General features: G+C 42.9%; 1 protein-coding gene across 17 annotated transcripts in view; it reads right to left on the minus strand.

Moving 5' to 3' along the window:
- REPS1 (RALBP1 associated Eps domain containing 1) overlaps positions 1 to 17,639 on the minus strand; it is a 62,820-nt gene that overhangs the window by 2,822 nt on the left and 42,359 nt on the right. For 4 of the 17 annotated variants that reach the window (XM_084827687.1, XM_084827683.1, XM_084827684.1 and 1 more), the window contains 7 exons: positions 16,441 to 16,510; positions 14,303 to 14,421; positions 12,290 to 12,354; positions 10,607 to 10,789; positions 9,134 to 9,229; positions 1,401 to 1,506; positions 97 to 202 (listed from right to left, as the gene is read on the minus strand). In XM_084827687.1, the coding sequence (XP_084683813.1) occupies positions 123 to 202; positions 1,401 to 1,506; positions 9,134 to 9,229; positions 10,607 to 10,789; positions 12,290 to 12,354; positions 14,303 to 14,421; positions 16,441 to 16,510 (719 nt within the window). In that variant the 3' untranslated portion in view covers positions 97 to 122. Of the gene's footprint in view, positions 1 to 96; positions 203 to 1,357; positions 1,507 to 9,133; positions 9,230 to 10,606; positions 10,790 to 12,289; positions 12,355 to 14,302; positions 14,422 to 16,440; positions 16,514 to 17,639 lie in introns of all 17 variants that reach the window. The other 13 variants (XM_084827674.1, XM_084827676.1, XM_084827671.1 and 10 more) reach the window with 6 other exon arrangements.

Consider the following 17,639-nt stretch of genomic DNA (forward strand, 5'->3'; position numbering starts at 1 on the left):
AGCAGCAGAATCTCCAGAAGATGAAATAAAAAATAAAAGCACACTCTATGTTGTTTAAAGCTGAGTTTTCCAGTTTGGAAAAGTTAAAGACTTTACCTTTAATTGCTGCTGTAATTCACTGTTCAGTCTGGCCAAAACAGTATTGGTCTCCTTATTGCGCCTGATTGATGCCTGAATAGCCTTCTTGTCCTTTCCCACCGATCTGAGGAGATATTTCATGAAAGAGCTTTCAGAAAACATTGAATATTTGTTTCCAAATCAGTCAGGTTTTCCTGGAAGTAGTTAGTACTCAGTTCCTTAGCCCACTAATGTATTGTGTGGAGGTTTAAAAAAACAGCATGAATTTTATAGTTTCAGCACTCTCACCTGTCACTGGCCAGTCTACAGAGCTATAGTTAAAGCTTGCATGCACCTAGTAGAGCTTCCTAGGTTTCCTCTCTTTTCTTTGAAGAAGTGCTCTGTTGTACAATTCAAACTACCTTTTCAAAGCTGTTTGAAACAAAGACAAAACTGTGCTATGTGTTTGTGCAGTTCTCTGTATTGTGGCCTTTGCACTTGTCTTGGTAACTATTAGCTTAGAATCACTTAGTATGTTTCTCTAACAGTATGTTGAACCTAATTACACTGTCACAAATAATGACTGTTTACAGTAACAAAATCAAGCTTATAACCAGAGTTTTGCATTTCTCTAAGCCAAATAATCAAGGCCCTATCCATAGGAAGCCAAGAGCCAGTACTCAAATTATATGCAGTGTGCATACATCAATTTACTTTGCATAATTTATTCCATTTTGAAAAAAAGTGATTTTTTTTAGCTTGTATTGGTTGTGAAGCGCGAGGAGTAAAGGGAAGAACATTCTGACTAGCCCAGCAATTGCAGCCTTTTCAAAGTGGGGAGGGGTGGTATAGGGCACTAAAATAATAGACCCTGGCCACAGAGGGAGCCTGCCTAGTTGGAGTTTTTGATGGGATTTTGAGAACGCCAAGTCCTCCTGCTTAGTGAAAATCCCTGTGAAGTTTTTGAATCCCTGTTTATAACATGCAAGGAAAATATGACAGAATAAACTGTACACTTAATAAATATTAAAGCTAGATTCTTGGTGTGATTTTAATAAATGTGCACCAAAAGACTTCTGTCTTTACAGATTGTAACACATTATACAAAGTACTCTGTATTAGTTTTCAAAACAAGCACCTGTACTTGTGTTTGGGACTCAAGCTTCTTTACACTGGCTTTACTTAGCAATTCAATGATTCAAGCATCATAGACCATTTGCATTTGTCTTTTATGGATATATTTGCTATTTAAAACGAAAATGTTGCAGTAGCAGAGGTACTCATACACATCTTGGGTTACCTAGGAATAGATGGCTGTGAAGCAAGAACAGCAGCTATGACACCTGTTTTCTGTGTATGCTCCTCAGCTTCAGGTCTCAGTTCATCTTCTGATTTTGGCCTTCTGCGTATAGGCTTTGGTGGTGGTGCTAAAGGTGTAGTTCCTTTGCCCTGAAAGAGGAAGAAGACTTCATTAATAGATATTGCAATGAACCTGAGTTCTCAGAATGAATTGCTAGTGTACATAATTAGTTATGAGTTAATAAAACTCATAATTAATTTTAATAATCTATGACCACTAATGAGAACTTTAAGAACCTGGACTCATAACAACTCTACTGCTAATCATATTCAATCAATGGGTCTTTGTAAATTCTATTTTAGGAGTTATCAAGCAGTTGTAGGACAGTAGCAATAAAGTCTCTAGGTCATATTTCACCAGAAGCATGATTAAGGGTACAAACCTATTCACACTTATCTGGGAGTAAGCCCCACTGAACACACTGGGACTTACTTCCATGTAAACATGCATAGGATTATGTTTGTTACGTTTAAAATGGGTCACCATGCATACAAATGCAACACTAGCACACCAAGGATCTGTAGCCTAGATGTATAATGAGTATGCTAATGATGCACCCACAGATACCAGCATTCTGGTGTAAATGTAATGAGAGCTGTGTACCATTTTTTTAAACTTTCCCACATCATGTTTAACCTAGGTCACAGATGCATATCAATTTCTTGTTAGGTAGCATTCAGGTTCCCCCCCCGCATGTCTTGGGAATGACATCTGACCGTAACAAACCATTATAAAGTAACAATAAATCATAAATGTGAATGAGTTATAATGTGGATGAGATCACTACACAAATTGGAAATTAACAAAAATTAAGGTACGATGTAAAAATATTTATTTATTACACTTCTATACCGCCCAACAGCTGAAGCTCTCTGGGTGGTTTACAACAATTAAAATCATAAAATACAGCATGATTAAAGAGAATATATATATATATATATATATAAATTAAAACTACAGTATAAAACCAAAGTTAAAACCAGCAGCAGTGTAAAGGTTTAAAAATACAACAGATTTAAAACATAAACTTCCTGGGAGCATAAGAAGGTCTTCACTTTTTCAGTGCTAACACGCCAGCTGCAGAAAGCCCTCCCCAGAGAGGAACACCTGGTGCTGTAAAGATCACAACATAGGTGGCGGGTATGCTTCTCTGGGGAGAGCTTTCCCCAACTAGGGTGCTACCACTGCAAAGGCCCTCTCCTATAAACCCAATGTGTTAAACAAGACTTCAGGTAGATGTTAGAGAACTAAAAAGAATGCATAAGCCCATTCCAAAGAAATAACAGTGCCTGGGTGTCTCTTCTGGATCTGCAAAAACAAATCAACATTCATGACCACTGTGTGGGGAATGCTACTAAAGTATGCTCGACTAAAAATGGATGCAGTTCTTCACTCCTTAATATATTGATACACAAAGAGCCTTTGGCCTCTGCTAGACTTACTGAGAAAAACTCTTCCAATGTCCTTTAAAAAATTTCCGCTGATCTCAAAAACCTTATTTGTGTGCATCAATCCTGCCAGGATGCCACTAAGCCTTTGTTAGAAACATAAAAAACCTTAAATGGTTTTTATGAACGGTAGGTTCATTGGCATGGGCTACTTAGTTTGTTATATGTTTTGCTTTTGACATTTCCAGTTTACTTGGCTTTGTGAGAATGAAATAGGACAGACACAAGTTGGAAATTATGCAAGTTTGCCCTGATGGTTTCTGTGAGAAACAACTTGCAGTTGTGGTAATGTTGAGAATAAGCATGTTACAACAGGGTCAGGATCTGAAGCTTAAAGGACACTGATGCATGGAGATGCCAAAGCTCTTCTGCTAATTCATTCCCTGTGTTTCCAAGCAAATAAAGGAATCCAGCAGAATTGCACCCGAAGGTGCGTTAGAAAAGGAAAGTAAACTGAATGGTGGCAAGGATATGGTATGGAGTGAACCGAAAAGACTTAAGAGCCTATATTATTATTATTGTTGTTGTTGTTGTTGTTGTTATTATTATTATTATTATTCTAAAATTTAGGGCTATAATGAGCTATATCCCTAAAGCTATAAAGCTGGTAGAAGGTGAAGAACAAGGTACAAACGAAGTTCAACAACTGTGTAATTCATCCAAAGATAGTTAAGCTACAGAATGAACTTGAGCTGCAATTCAGCACAATATTGAGAAACATAAAGCAAGTCCACACATGCATGTTCACTGCTTGATGACTGTACCAACAAATGGTAACATCATAAATCAAGTACAATGGATAGAATTTTCATGCTGTTTCCCATCACCTCAGACACATGTTTCAAATGAGCTAGTTCAGACATTCAGCAAGTGATGTATTACTGTGAAATATACATAGCCAAGGCACCTATGAAACAGAGCAAACGCACTGAATCGTGAAAGCCAGTCAAGCATGCTAACCATCTTGCACTATTTCTGTTCAGCCAAATGGAGGTCAGTTTTACCTACCGCACCAGTAATTTAAAAAATTTTATGTTTATATCCCACCTTTGAATGATAAATCATACTCAAGATAGCTTACAAATAAAAACATAAATCACAACAAATTAAAAACAATCCTAACACAATACATAAATAGCCATAATAAAACATGGAAACCATAACACCAGCCATTAGGCAGATCAGCAACCATTAGGCAATATTAGGCAATTATTTTACAACCACTGTAAACCATGACAGGAGGAACCACTAGACTTACAGATTGTATACAACTCTAGAATTAGTTAACAGCTAATATATAGGAACATTATAGCAATTTTTTACTTTTAAATTTGTCACTACAACAAGCAGCTCTTATGCTTTTTTGAAAACCAGCTGCTTCTAAGGTAAAAGGGAGGAGAAAACCTGCCAGACTCATTTCAAAGCACATGGTTGCTTGTCACTAGTGGATATTTCAGTAAACATGCTGATGGTTGCCTTTACTATACAGTTTGGGAACATTTCTTCACACTCGCTGTCAATTACCCACCTGAGCAATACACATTATACTAAGCATATGTCCTCAAAGTAGGGATGTATGGATTTTGTTAAATCTGTTCTGTGTTTTGCAGATTGTCAGGCATCTTTTGTTTTGTTATCCACTGAAGCTCAAATATTTTGGCCACCTAATGCGAAGAGAAAACTCACTGGAAAAGACCCTGATGCTGGGAAAGATTGAAGGCAAAAGGCGAAGGGGACGGCAGAGGATGAGGTGGCTAGATAGCATCACTGATGCAATGAATATGGACTTGAGCACGCTCTGGGAGAGAGCGCAGGACAGGAAGGCCTGGCGTGCTATGGTCCATGGGGTCACGAAGAGTCAGACACGACTGAACGACAACAACGCTGTCAGAATCAGATTTTTTTAACCAGAAATTTGTTCTACTTGTGCTAACGTGCATTTGTGCACGTTCGCAATAGTTAATGCAGATTAGCGCTAATTTGCATTAAGTAATTCACATTAGTGCATTTGCGCAAGTCTGCATTAGTGATAATGCACACTTATGCTAACGCACTAATGCGAATTAGCACAAATTCCCCCCCAAAGTGAGAAACTGGTCTGCAAGTCCATGGAATCCATGTGGCTCAGAAAAAGTTGGTCCACTGCAGAATCTGCAAGTCAGATTCATAGAAATCTGAACTCATTTGAATCCACTGCAGATTTCTCTGACATCTCTATTTCAAAGCCATCTTTTTATAGAAAAGAGCCAGGGCCTGCAGGAGAAGCTACCACCACTGGGGAAGAGGCGTGCCTGCTGCTGCTGGGCCTGCCGCCGTCGCCACCAACACCAGGCCTTCCCCGCATACTTCTGCCTGGCAGACCGCTAGTCCCTGCAGGACCAGGCCCCCAGGTACCGAGCCAGCTGTGCTGCTTCCACCTGCCCCTCCCTGGAGGGGCTACATAAGCTGGCTGGCTGAGGTGGCCTGGGAGAGCCAGGGCCTGCAGGAGAAGCCACCACCACCACCAGGGAAGAGGCATGCCTGCTGCTGCTGCTGCTGCTGCTGCCGCCGCCGCCACCACCAGGCCTTCCCCGCAGACTTCTGCCTGGCCGACCGCCAGTCCCTGCAGGACCAGGCCTCCAGGTACCAAGCCAGCTGTGCTGCTTATACCTGCCCCTCCCTGGAGGGGCTACATAAGCTGGCTGGCTGAGGTACCTGGGGGTGCTGGTGGAGCGCTAGGGGCAGGCCATGCCAGGTAAGGGGAACAAGGGAGAGAAGTGTAGTATCTGTCCCCTGCTCCGGGCTTGTCCAGAGCCAAAGGATGGCTGGGGGAGGCATGACTCCATCTTCTGGCCTTCATTTGCTGCTCTGCAATGCCAGGTCTGTTACCCAGAAAACCTACCTCATCCATGACATGATCCTGGGCAAGGGTGCAGACCTGGCATGTATTACAGAGACCTGGCTGGCCGAGGCTGCTGCTCCAACTCTTGCGGCCATGTGTCCAGCTCGATTTTTGTATGCACAGCAGCCGAGGGCTGGGGATCGGGGAGGGGGAGTGGCTGTTATCTACCGAGAGTCCTTGGTCTTCACCAGACCCCCTCTCCGGGAGACCAAGGTTGCTGAGTGCATGTACTGGAGGTTGGGCCCAAAGGGCAGTCCGGGATTCTGCTCGTGTACCATCCACCCCGCAGCACGACTGACTCCCTGGCCAAGGTGCTTGAGGTGGTCTCTGATGTGCATGTACAGTCCCCTAACTTATTGGTGATGGGGGACTTTAATGTACATTCGGAGGCCATCACAGGAACACCTTGGGACTTCATGGAGACCATGGCTTCCTGGGAGCTGCATCCTATTCCACCTGGGCACACCCATGTCATGCACTAGACCTTGTGTTTGTTTCTGGAGAAGCGGGGAGTGATCTGGAAGTCGGGGGTATATCCACCACCCCCTTGTCATGGTCAGATCAGTATCTGGTGATGTTAGACTTCTCTGTTCCACAACCCCTCCGCAGGGGTGGAGGACCCATTAAAATGGGATCCGAATGGATTCCTGAATGCACTTGGGGATTCTCTGCAGCACGCCAATGGCCACTCGGTCGAGACCCTGGTGGGTGACTGGAATGCTGCAATCACTGGGGCATTAGATCGGGGGGCATTAGATCGGGTGGCTCCGAAACGCCCTCTCCCCCTGAACAGGGCTCGGACTGCACCACGGTTCAATCCGCAGTTACGAGCTCTGAAACAGGAGGTGAGATGGCTAGAGCACCGGTGGCGGAAGTCTCGCTCCAAAGACGATCAGACACGGGCTAGAGCTGTATCTTCAGCCTATCACGTGGCGGTGAAGGCAGCAAAAAAGGAATATTATGCTGCCTCTATCGCGTCTGCAGAGTGCTGTCCCAGGAGGCTGTTCCAAGTGGTCCGAAGCCTGGTCGGTCCTGTGGCTCTGGAACCACTGGAGCATTCTAAGGCCTCCTGTGAGGCCTTGGCAAGACACTTTGCAGTTAAAATTGATCAGATTATGAGTGTTATTCCGCACACTGTGGATACAGTTAGTGAGCAAGAGGCGGCCTGTGGCAAATTGGTTTTGTGGGATCTGTTCCAGCTTCTTCCTTCTGATGAAGTGGACAAGGTGCTTTCATCTGTAAGGCCGACCACCTGCTTACTTGATCCCTGCCCATCTTGGCTCATTATGGGCTGTGGAGAGAGACTGGGTGAGGGGATCAGGGTGGTGGTGAACACCTCCCTTGAGGAGGGAGTGATGCCATCAGCCCTCAAGGAGGCAGTGATAAGACCGCTCTTAAAGAAGCCCTCCTTGGATCCCCAAGTTCTGAACAACTTTCGCCCAGTCTCAAATCTGCCATTTTTGAGTAAGGTGATTGAGTGGGTGGTAGCGATGCAGTTGAAGGCACACTTGGAAGAAACCGATTATCTAGGCCCATTTCAGTCGGGTTTCAGGCTTGGGCATGGGACAGAAACGGCCTTGGTCGCCTTGGTGGATGATATGAGGAGGGCTCTGGATAGGGATGAATGCTCCTTCCTTGTTCTTCTCGACCTCTCAGCGGCTTTTGATACCATCGACCACAGTATCCTCCTGGACCGCCTGGAGGGGTTGGGCATTGGAGACACCGTATTGCGGTGGTTCCGGTCCTTCCTCTCTGGCAGGTACCAGAGGGTAGCACTGGGAGAGGAGGTTTCGGACCTGTGGCCATTCACTTGTGGGGTGCCACAGGGTTCCATCCTCTCCCCGATGCTATTTAACATCTATGTGAAGCTGCTGGGGGCTATCATCAGGAGGTTTGGGGTGCGGTGTCATCAGTATGCGGATGACACGCAGCTCTACCTCTCGTTCAAATCTTCACCAAGGTTGGCTGTAGAATCCCTGTCCAAATGTCTGGAGACGGTGAGTGGCTGGATGGGGAGGAATAAGCTGAAGCTGAACCATGACAAGACCGAGGTACTTTTGGTGGGAAACAAGAGGAGGCTGGGGGATGTTGACCTGGTGTTGAATGGGGTATGGCTACCCTTGAAAGACCAGGTCCGCAGCTGGGGGTCATTTTGGACTCCCAGCTGTCCATGGAGGCTCAGGTGTCGGCTGGGAGCCGGACAGCGCTGTATCAACTCCATCTGATACGGCGGCTGCGCCCCTTCCTTCCTATCTGCTCCCATCGGTAGTACATGCCCTGGTCTACTCTCGTTTAGACTACTGTAATGCGCTCTACATGGGGTTACCCTTGAAGACGGTTCGGAAGCTGCAGCTGGTACAGAACGCGGCGGCTCACCTGATTAAAGGCAGCTGCCGGCAAGATCACATCACTCCAGTGCTGAAGGAGTTGCACTGGTTACCAGTTGTTTTCCGGGCCAAATTCAAGGTGTTGGTTTTGACCTTTAAAACCCTATATGGTTCTGGCCCAGCCTATCTTAAGGAGCGCCTCCAGCAACACCAGACAGGCCACTTAACAAGATCAGCCTCAGATGGCCTTCTCTCTGTCCCATCAGCCAGGACAGCTAGACTGGTGGGGACGAGGGAGAGGGCCTTTTCTGTGGTGGCCCCCAATCTATGGAACTCCCTCCCTAAGGAACTCCGTCATGCCCCCTCTTTAATGAGCTTCCACCATGCATTAAAAACGTGGTTGTTCAGGCAGGCATTTGGGGTGGGTTAGGGTATTTTAGAAAATGTTTTTATTGTAGAATTTTATTGTTTTAAACTGTTTTATTATATGTTGTACATCGTCCAGAGTGGCTGGGTGACCAGCCAGATGGGCGATTAATAAATTTAATAAAGGAAGAAAGAAAGCATTCTATTCAAGAGTAATAATATCAACGTTCATAGAGATACCTGTACTGCTTTCTATACTATCGATACATTTTATAAAGTATCTTTATATCAAGTCTTGACAGATAAATATCTATCACTTATGGTCTGAAGATATTACTGGTCTTGCTGCATCTGAACATATATACTGTATTTGTCAGTTTCATCTAGATGCCTATTTAGACTGCTTATGGACTGTTTATATTAATGTATATATTTAAACAGAAGTGTGGAGTCTTTTATTCTTTGGCTATTGGGCGGTATAGAGAGCTTTGGCTATTGGGCAGTACAGAAATGAAATAAATGAATATTATATTTTTAAATTAATAGTGTTGTGAATAGTTACTGTGAATGGATATGCTTTTTTTCTTATGTTCTTTTTATTGTTCGTTGTTTTTTCCCTTTTGTTGTAACTGCAAATAATTTTTTAAAGCATATTCACTTTGAAAGTAGGTATATAGTTGCACATTTTACATACTGCATTTGCAGGAGTACTAGAAGGTGCTTTGTCCTCAAGTCTTCCATCTGCTTTGGCAACTCTAAGAGGTCCTGCAGAATCAGGGGGGTTTTCTACCTAGAGAAAGAAAGAACTCGGAAATCCAGTATGGCAAGCAGGCAATAATTCAAATGCTCTTCAGGCTTACGAAACTATGTGAGACCAGACATTTACATTCAGCTAATAACAAATGCATATTCATTTGCATTTAACTACTTGAAGCCAGGCACATAACAGCCAGAACACAATGAATCCAATGAGCAGAAGCACTGTTGTATGAGGCTTTATATTTCTTCGGTTAGTGTACCAGCTGCACCCTTTTCTAGATAACGCAAATCTGGCTATTGTCACATATGCCTTCAACAAATGTATAGGCTGCCCTTTAGCAGAATGTTCAGAGCAGTTACAAAAATCTATTAAAATAAAAAATACATTAAAAAGCCTAGGAGAGTAAAAATATCTTTACGTGGCACCAAAAGGTTGGCTCCAGGAAGACCTGCCTGGGGAGGGAATTCCACAAATGATTAGATTAGAACGTAACGCACTGTAGGTGTGGGTGTCCTTGAACAGCATCAAGAAACTAAGCCAAATGTATCAGTCAGATTTGTCCACTTCTTCGACAATATTATTCTAGCTTTAGTTTATCTCCACTGGCTTCCAGTTCACATCTGGTCTCAATTCCAAGTGCTGTTGATAACTTGAAAAGGCCTACATGGTCTTGGGACCAGGATAGTTGAAGGACTGCCTCTTATCACATGAAACTCCCCGCCCACTGCATTTCTTATCTGAGACCTTGCTCCACATCTTCTTACTGTTGGAGGTACCATTGGCAGGGACTGTGAAATTCCCTCCCTAACAGAATTTGGTTTACTCCCCCCTCTGGGTTTTTGCTGGGGGGGTGAAAACTTCCCTTTTTTGCCAGGCGTTTGGATTAGCTTGGGTCTCCTCTGCTATCTGATTATGTTTTAATGCAGGGATGGGGAACTTCCGGCCTGTGGGACAAATTTGGCCCATCAAGCTGGCCAATTTGCCCTGCAGGGCCTTGGGCCCCAACCCCTCAGAGTGGAGAACGGGTGGGAGAGCTCAGTCGCTTCACCCTTCCATTGCCTTCCCTGTGCAGGGAAGACAACAGAAAAGCAAAGCAGGCAGAGTCCGCTTCACCACTCCATCCCCTTCTTGTTTAAATGAAGGAGATTTTTAAGAGCAGTTTGTGATATGGCACATGGCTTGGCAGTTAAAAGAAGTCCAGTATTTCTCTGGACGTGCCCAAGACCTTGGGCCCAAAGTAGCATTGTGGATCCTGTTTGTTACAGTAACATCTAATGCTACCAATGTTAGGGTTCCATTGTTCATTCGATCATGGGATTAAATACTACCACATTAACATAGCAGGACAGCAGTTAAGAGCTACTTGTGTATAACATACTAGGAAAATATATTAATTTTTATGCTAACCTGCACAACTTCTGGGTGTTTGTCAGTTTCTTCATCCTCGTCTTCATTTACACTTGATGCAGCAAAAACCTCAAAATGGCTAAAATCTGCAAAGTTTGGCTGTTCTGGTATTTGTTGAGGTGAGGTACTTGTATGAGCTATTAGACCTTCAGCATCTGCTGGGCGATGAACATGACCTCCAGCCTACAATAAAAACCCAACAGATTAATTTACCAAAATTTTCTAATTTCATTCTTGTTTAAGAAAGTTTGTTTGGATGCTAACCAAGAAAACATGTTTTTTTAAAAGGTTATTTAACTGACCTGAATATTTAAGGCACTTTGGGGATTAGGAAAAGGGAGTAAGAAATTTGTAGGAAGGGAGACATTTTGGATAATTTGTCAACTTGTAAGTGGCATATGTTTATTTTGTCAAGGTTGTTTTCTCCTATATAAACATATAAAGTAGTCTGAATAAAACTTATTCTGTGAAAACTGACTTACATTCAACACATTGCTCATGGACTTTGCAGCCTCATAAAACATGTGGCTGATTGTATACTTCAGTACATTCCCATGTCAAGAACTTGTATGCGCTGGGATGCCCATCTGCTTTCTGGGGTAGTGCAACTGAATGAGGACTGTACCATTCCTACTTGCTGAACTAGCTTTAAGTTTGCATGGGCATGAGTGACAGTGTTGACCTATTGTATTGTAACACATTTGGTAGACAATAGTTTTCAAGGGTATTCAATTTAATCTACTCTTTCCTACCCTTGCTGTATGCATTATAAGACTCAAATAATAACAACCACTGTACCCAACTCCTCTTTCTATGACAGAGGGGCCAAAAACACCATTTTGAATATTCAATCCCTGCTCAGGGGTTATGTGAACTCGGTGAGAGAAAGTTATGCAAGGGTTAAACAACCTTCACATAACCCATGATCTGTTTCGTTTACTCCTCACATAACCCAAGCTCACTGGGTCTGCATGACAACAACCCCCATGTGGGCCCTGTAGACAATATAGCTCGCTGTGGGTTATTTAACCCACAATGAGCTGCAATGTGTTGTCCAAACTTGTTCATTACATTTATCTCCCATCTTTTCGCCAGATTCATACTAGTAGTCACTACAGCGTCATGGATAAAATGTTTGATTGGATCCATGGATTGGAATGTTGTTTGATTTGGACTGTGGAGACCAGGGTTCATATTATGCCTGCTTAGTTATAAAGCTCCCTGAGAACCTTGGATCACTCATCATTTATCAAAGTAATCTACCTTTCAAAGTTGTGAGGGTAAGACAGAATAAGCATGTTTGATATACTAAGTTTCTTGGAGATGGTGATAAATAGCAAACCGAAGAGTAGTCACTTGAACTACTACTATGCAACGCATCACACATAAGTTGTTCATATACGGCAGTGTCCAAGCCACACAAATTGTTTTTGTGGTGGACTAGCCTCCTTGTTGCTGCATTCCAAACAACTCTGCCATTTCTAGACGCAAACCTTACAATTCATATCCGTTACTATGTTTCAAATTGAAACTCAGATCATTTCAGAGAAACTCAACATCAGCTAACTGAGACTGCAATAGCATTTTAGAGTACAATGAAAATGATAGTACAGCCATTACAAGAATGCCATGAAAGATGCCATTAACTTGTAAGTTATAAGTTTAAAAGAAATAAAAGTATACCTGTGAAGGCTGAGGCCTTGGAGGCACTGCAGGGGGATAGGCAATCACTCCAGTCTGCTGTTGACCTACAAGGCAACAGGATTTAGATAAGAGCCAATATGACTTTTAGGTTTTCAAATATGGTAATCATGCTTCAGCAGTATTTGCAATTCTACTTTCAGTCAGTCATATGGTTAAAGGCAGAAGTAGGCAAACTTTCTGGTCCTGTGGGCACATTTGACAATTTGAGAAACTTTCCTGGGCACTACTACAAGTTCGTGGCCATGGGAGGCACCTGCCCAAAAGACTAAGTAGGGCACCAAGAAAGATGGCCAGGGGTGCACTGATACCCAAGGCACCATAATGCCTTGACACAAAGCTCAGCAGGTTCAAAAACCTGGGCCCCAAGGCAAGATTCTCTGCTCATTTAACCCATTCAGATTAGCTAATTAATCTAGACCACACATGCTGCAATACTATGTATTCTTGTTAAGGAGTAAACCCCACTTAACTCAATGGGACATACTTCTGAATAAACATGCAGTGGATTATACTCGCAAGGTGCCTCAAGTGGAGAGCAGGAAAAAATAAAGTACATTACAACAAACTGCAGACTAAATGTCTGGGTGTTTTCTTTGCTGAAATGCTTCTTGTACAAGATATGTTACTATATTTGAGGATGCAAACCCTAGTCCTCTACCCCCAGGTTATGTACATGACCCTATGCCCCAACACAGCCTTCCTTCAAACTGCCTCAACACTACAAATCAACATTCTAAATAGGCAAGTGGACTACCCAACAGGACTCTGAACTTTACTTATAAAACAGTCATAGATACATTTCCAGTCACATTACCTTGAGTGCTATGAGCAATCTTCAGTAAAAAAAAAAAAAAGCACACTGTAGATAAATATTCTAACACATTCACCAACCAATCTACATATACAATATTTTACTTAGAAACTTTTGGTAATGTTTCTATGACTTTTAAAAAGTTTTCAAAAAAGTTACCATAAGGTCTAATAACTCTAGTATAGATTATAATGTTACTCTGGTGTTACAAGGCACATAACCCAGCTGACCATTTTAAGGCATAGAGGATTTTAAGATTTAAGTAGCTAAGGGAGCAATCCTATGGCTGCTAGTCAGCAACTAGACGGCCCTAGGATATGTGGGTTTCTGGGAACTGACCTTGGAGCCTGCGCTCCAAGGTCAGTTCCCGGGTGACTGACTTTCCCCACTTCCTGCGCTGCCTCATAATCAGGGCAGAATGGCCTTGCACTTGGAAGAGGAGTGCTGAGCATAAAAAACAGGGTGTTCCTGGGGGCGTGTTGGGGTGGGGAAGTCGGAAATGCCAGTAGAACACATCCTACCTGTCGTCCGTCTGTCGCTTCCCACACTCCGAGGTCCCATGGCTAGACAGCCAAAATCGAAATTGGCTCTCTAGCCACAAATGCAGGGCAGCTGAAGACTGGAGGGGCTGATCCCCTCCATGCTTCTCCTGCCCTGCACTGGATAGGCGGTCGCCTCCGAGTTTGGAGGCAGCCACCTATCCCCATAGGATTGCACCCTAAGGCTGTGACCCTAAGCATATTTACTTAGGAGTGAATACCTCTGTAACAAATGGAACTCACTTCTGAGTAAACATGATTAGGACTGATATTCAATTAGAAAACTTCTTTAAGAACACTGATCATGATTAAGCACCCCACCTTACACAACCTCTCCTGAACTGCAAAGTCCAGAATTTATGAATATAGCAAGTATTTTTCCATAAGTTTTCTATGAAGTTGATAGTTCAAGAAAACTGATGTACTTTTCTAACATGTTCTAGAAAAGTGACCACAGGCTGTCTACTTCACCAGATTCATAAAGTGTTCTGGAAGTTGGTCTATGGATACAGTTCTGGATACACTAGAAGAAAAAAACGGTGCATCAAGCCAATGCATGTGTTTCGACACATTTTTTCTATAAGAAAAAATACACTAAATTGACTTTGTAAATTTTAACCTAAGAATCTGAACTACACCTACCTGGAGTAATTGTGAAAGTCCTGTTCATGTCTAAAGAGGATGATCTTGAGTGTGAGGGATGAGGCCTTGGTGGTGGTGGAGGTGGAGCAGCATTATCTGGAGATGTCCCTGAATGTGACCTGCAAAAAAATGGAACTACAGAAATTCTATTGCAAACTGTAGCTCACAAATCTTAAGACAACTGAAAACCATTGTGCTGAATTGCAAATTACCATCCATTCTACAACAAAGATATGTGCATTCCTAGAGTAAAATAAACTAGATTGGGAATAGTCACCTTGTTCAACATCCAGGGCCTGTTCTCACATGGATCTATCACACCAGAATGATAGTATTATTTCTGAGAACAATTTTTACCACATGGTGAACTATTTTCACCAAATGGCATAAAAAGAATATCCAAAGTACGTTCTTGGTGACATCGGAAAATAATTTTGGGATTGTTCAATCTTCCTCTTGATTCTGGGCCTTTCAGGTATCCTGCCATTGCAATTTACAACTTTGCATCACAACATTGGGTACTACAAGTTTACTAAATACATGCATGCATGCAGTGCTCTAGTGGATCACAGATCTGAACTGACAGATCTGTACGTTGCCCACTGTCACTTCAGAAAAGGAAATCTATCTTATTCTATGTCTGCACTGCCAAATAGAAAATTAAACAGTGATTAACAGCCAAATTACATGTTAATGCATAGCTACATGCTAAGTCCATACTTTTTCCTTACTCATAAGTTAGGCATGGAGGATCCAATCCAGACTGGGACCCTAGCATGGGGGGATGGAGGCCCTAACCTTCTGCCTCACTCTCTGCGGTCCCAATTCAGATACCCCCGCCTCTGCAATTTGTATAAGAAGAAAGCCTCCATTCATAAAGGATCTGATCCAGATTGATCCATGGAGGTAGGGGGCTTAACCCTTTGGTCTCATGCTAGGGTCCCAATCCAGATTTGGTCACCATTTAATTTTAAGTAAGGAAAAAGCAGAAGTAGCAGCATATTACATATTAAAGCAGCCTTTCAACTAGCCTTCACTGGGTGCGATGGGAGTTATAGTGGAGGTCACCAAGTTGGGGAAGGCTGTATTAAAGACTGCATCAGGGGCTTTAATACAGGCTACAGAGCTTCTCCATTGGCTTTATTTTGAGACCAGCTGCACCGTGCTCCTCCGTCAACTGTTGTCTAGCAGCAGCCATTCAGTTCCATCAGACTGTAGCAGAGGTAAAGATGGGACTGCAGGGCTCTATCAGCTCTTCTGAAAGACCAGTTATAGTAGGTCCCTCCTTCAACTGTTTTAATTGAAGTTGCTTATAAGAACTTCACAACTTTAAGAACTGATGCCCAAGTTTACTTTTTCCCTTTCCTCGCCATCCCCTTTTCCTTTTGGATTGTGTCTTGTGGGCAAGGGCTGTCTTTTTGGTATTGATCCCATGTAAGATCAATACCATCTTGGTATTGTATTGTATGTAAGATCTGGGAGCCTTTTTGGCTGAAAAGCAGGATAAACACAGTTTAAATAAATAGGTAACATATAGTTTGGCTGTAACTGAACACAGCTTGCAAGAATACTTAAATACTGTGAGAATATTATTCTCAGAGACATAAAAAGAAGACAAGACAAATGTAGTAGCAATTTAGCCAAGAGTTGAGATTTCTGAGTACCACAACAGGTCAACAGGCTGCATGACATCATCACTGAAGCATAACTGTGCTCTCTTTATTCAATTCAGCTTCTCCTGGAACTCAGTGACCTAATTACTTAAACTGTCTTTCTGTGAGTATTTTAACTTCTCACTGCTTGCTGTTACTAAGAGTTCAGTCCTATGAACTTCTATACCAGAAACTCAATGGTCTCATAGGCCCCTTCCAACCCTACTGTTCTATGATTCTATGAAAATATGTACTTAGGAAAGGGTGCATCAACTCTTGTGTCAATACCATGCAAACAGAAAATAGAGATGATGCAATTTGCTCTGACCAACCAGTTGAAGACCAAAAACTATGAATTCACTTAAATTACCATCACAGAATGATTGATCAGACTAATGCATGTTTGGGGGGATAGGTTGCAGGGTGGGTGGGGTTGAGGGAAGGGTATACTACTTCAACATCCTTAATATTTAAGCAACTAATTACCGTTGTCTAGTTACAGTGCTTCCAATATGTTCTGGGTCTGAAGTAAAGGAATCTGAGCTGCTGTAACCATCTGCTGGCATAAGAAAAATAAAATCTCACACTGCTTATTGATTAGTCATGTCCTGATTATTCTACAGAGCTATAAAGCTTAGACGTTCATCAATTAAAACAAGAATATGTTGAGCATAACTGACACAAAATTGGTCAGCAAAACAAGTTTCCACACAAGCATTTTCCTACCATGAATCTGCCCCCTCCTCACTATATACGAGATCACACACTTTTCCTTGGATTGATCAACAATACCTACCAACCCCGGTTCTATATTTTCACAATCACTACTGTAGTTCAGCATTCCTAGTCCACCTACAGGTGTGCACTAGATTCCACCATCTAGATTATAAAACCCTTTTCACATATACTTCAGTGGCACAGTTGCTCCCATGCTTGTGGGGGATGCATGCATGCAAAAAATCCAAACCTTGCAACTTGTAGCCATCTATTTAGCATACTCCCAGGGGAAAGGTATGCAGGAGCACTGGCAAGTTTGAGGGGCCTTGGGTAATGTGTCCTTCCTGCTGCCCTGGCTGATCCACGATTTTTTGTCCCTCACTGCACCATCCTGGACAGTCCACCTCTTCTTAGACACTGCCTTGGTCATTCACTCTCCTCCTCCACCAACAGCAGTAGGAAGTGCGTCCCTTTTTCTTTCCTTAAAAAACCTTTTTACAGAGATTAGATGGCCAGGCACACAGTGAAGCTCCAGCCATGTCTGCTAGCTATTACCTGCAAAGTGCCTCTGGCTGGCCATCGAACCACTCTAAGTAGGTTTTTTTAAAAAAAGGAATGTTGCAATAATAATAATAATAAGTATCAACCCTGGTACTCCCATGTTGGTGCGAATGCTGGGCAGATCTGCCACTGAGGTGCCAGCCGCATCCTCTGTCACTGATAGTTGTTTGGTCCAAAGTTCACCCCTAACGGTGCAACTGATGGTATGCTCTTTAGAGTAACTATATAGGTGGATGCCTCTGCACAGATCCCACTGGCACAGCAGGAATCACATCCCTTACACTCCTTGGGATATGAATAAAGAGGGCCCAGGAGGGCATGAGGGTGGTTGAAATTTGCAAAGGAGGGATAAGTAAACTCCACCCTGAGTATACCCCTGAAGGAAACTTCACACATTTATTTTTTCC

The sequence above is a fragment of the Heloderma suspectum genome, chromosome 1 (genome assembly GCF_057233095.1).
Source record: "Heloderma suspectum isolate Gila_16-S chromosome 1, 16-S_ref, whole genome shotgun sequence".
In the NCBI taxonomy this organism is placed as follows: domain Eukaryota; kingdom Metazoa; phylum Chordata; class Lepidosauria; order Squamata; family Helodermatidae; genus Heloderma; species Heloderma suspectum.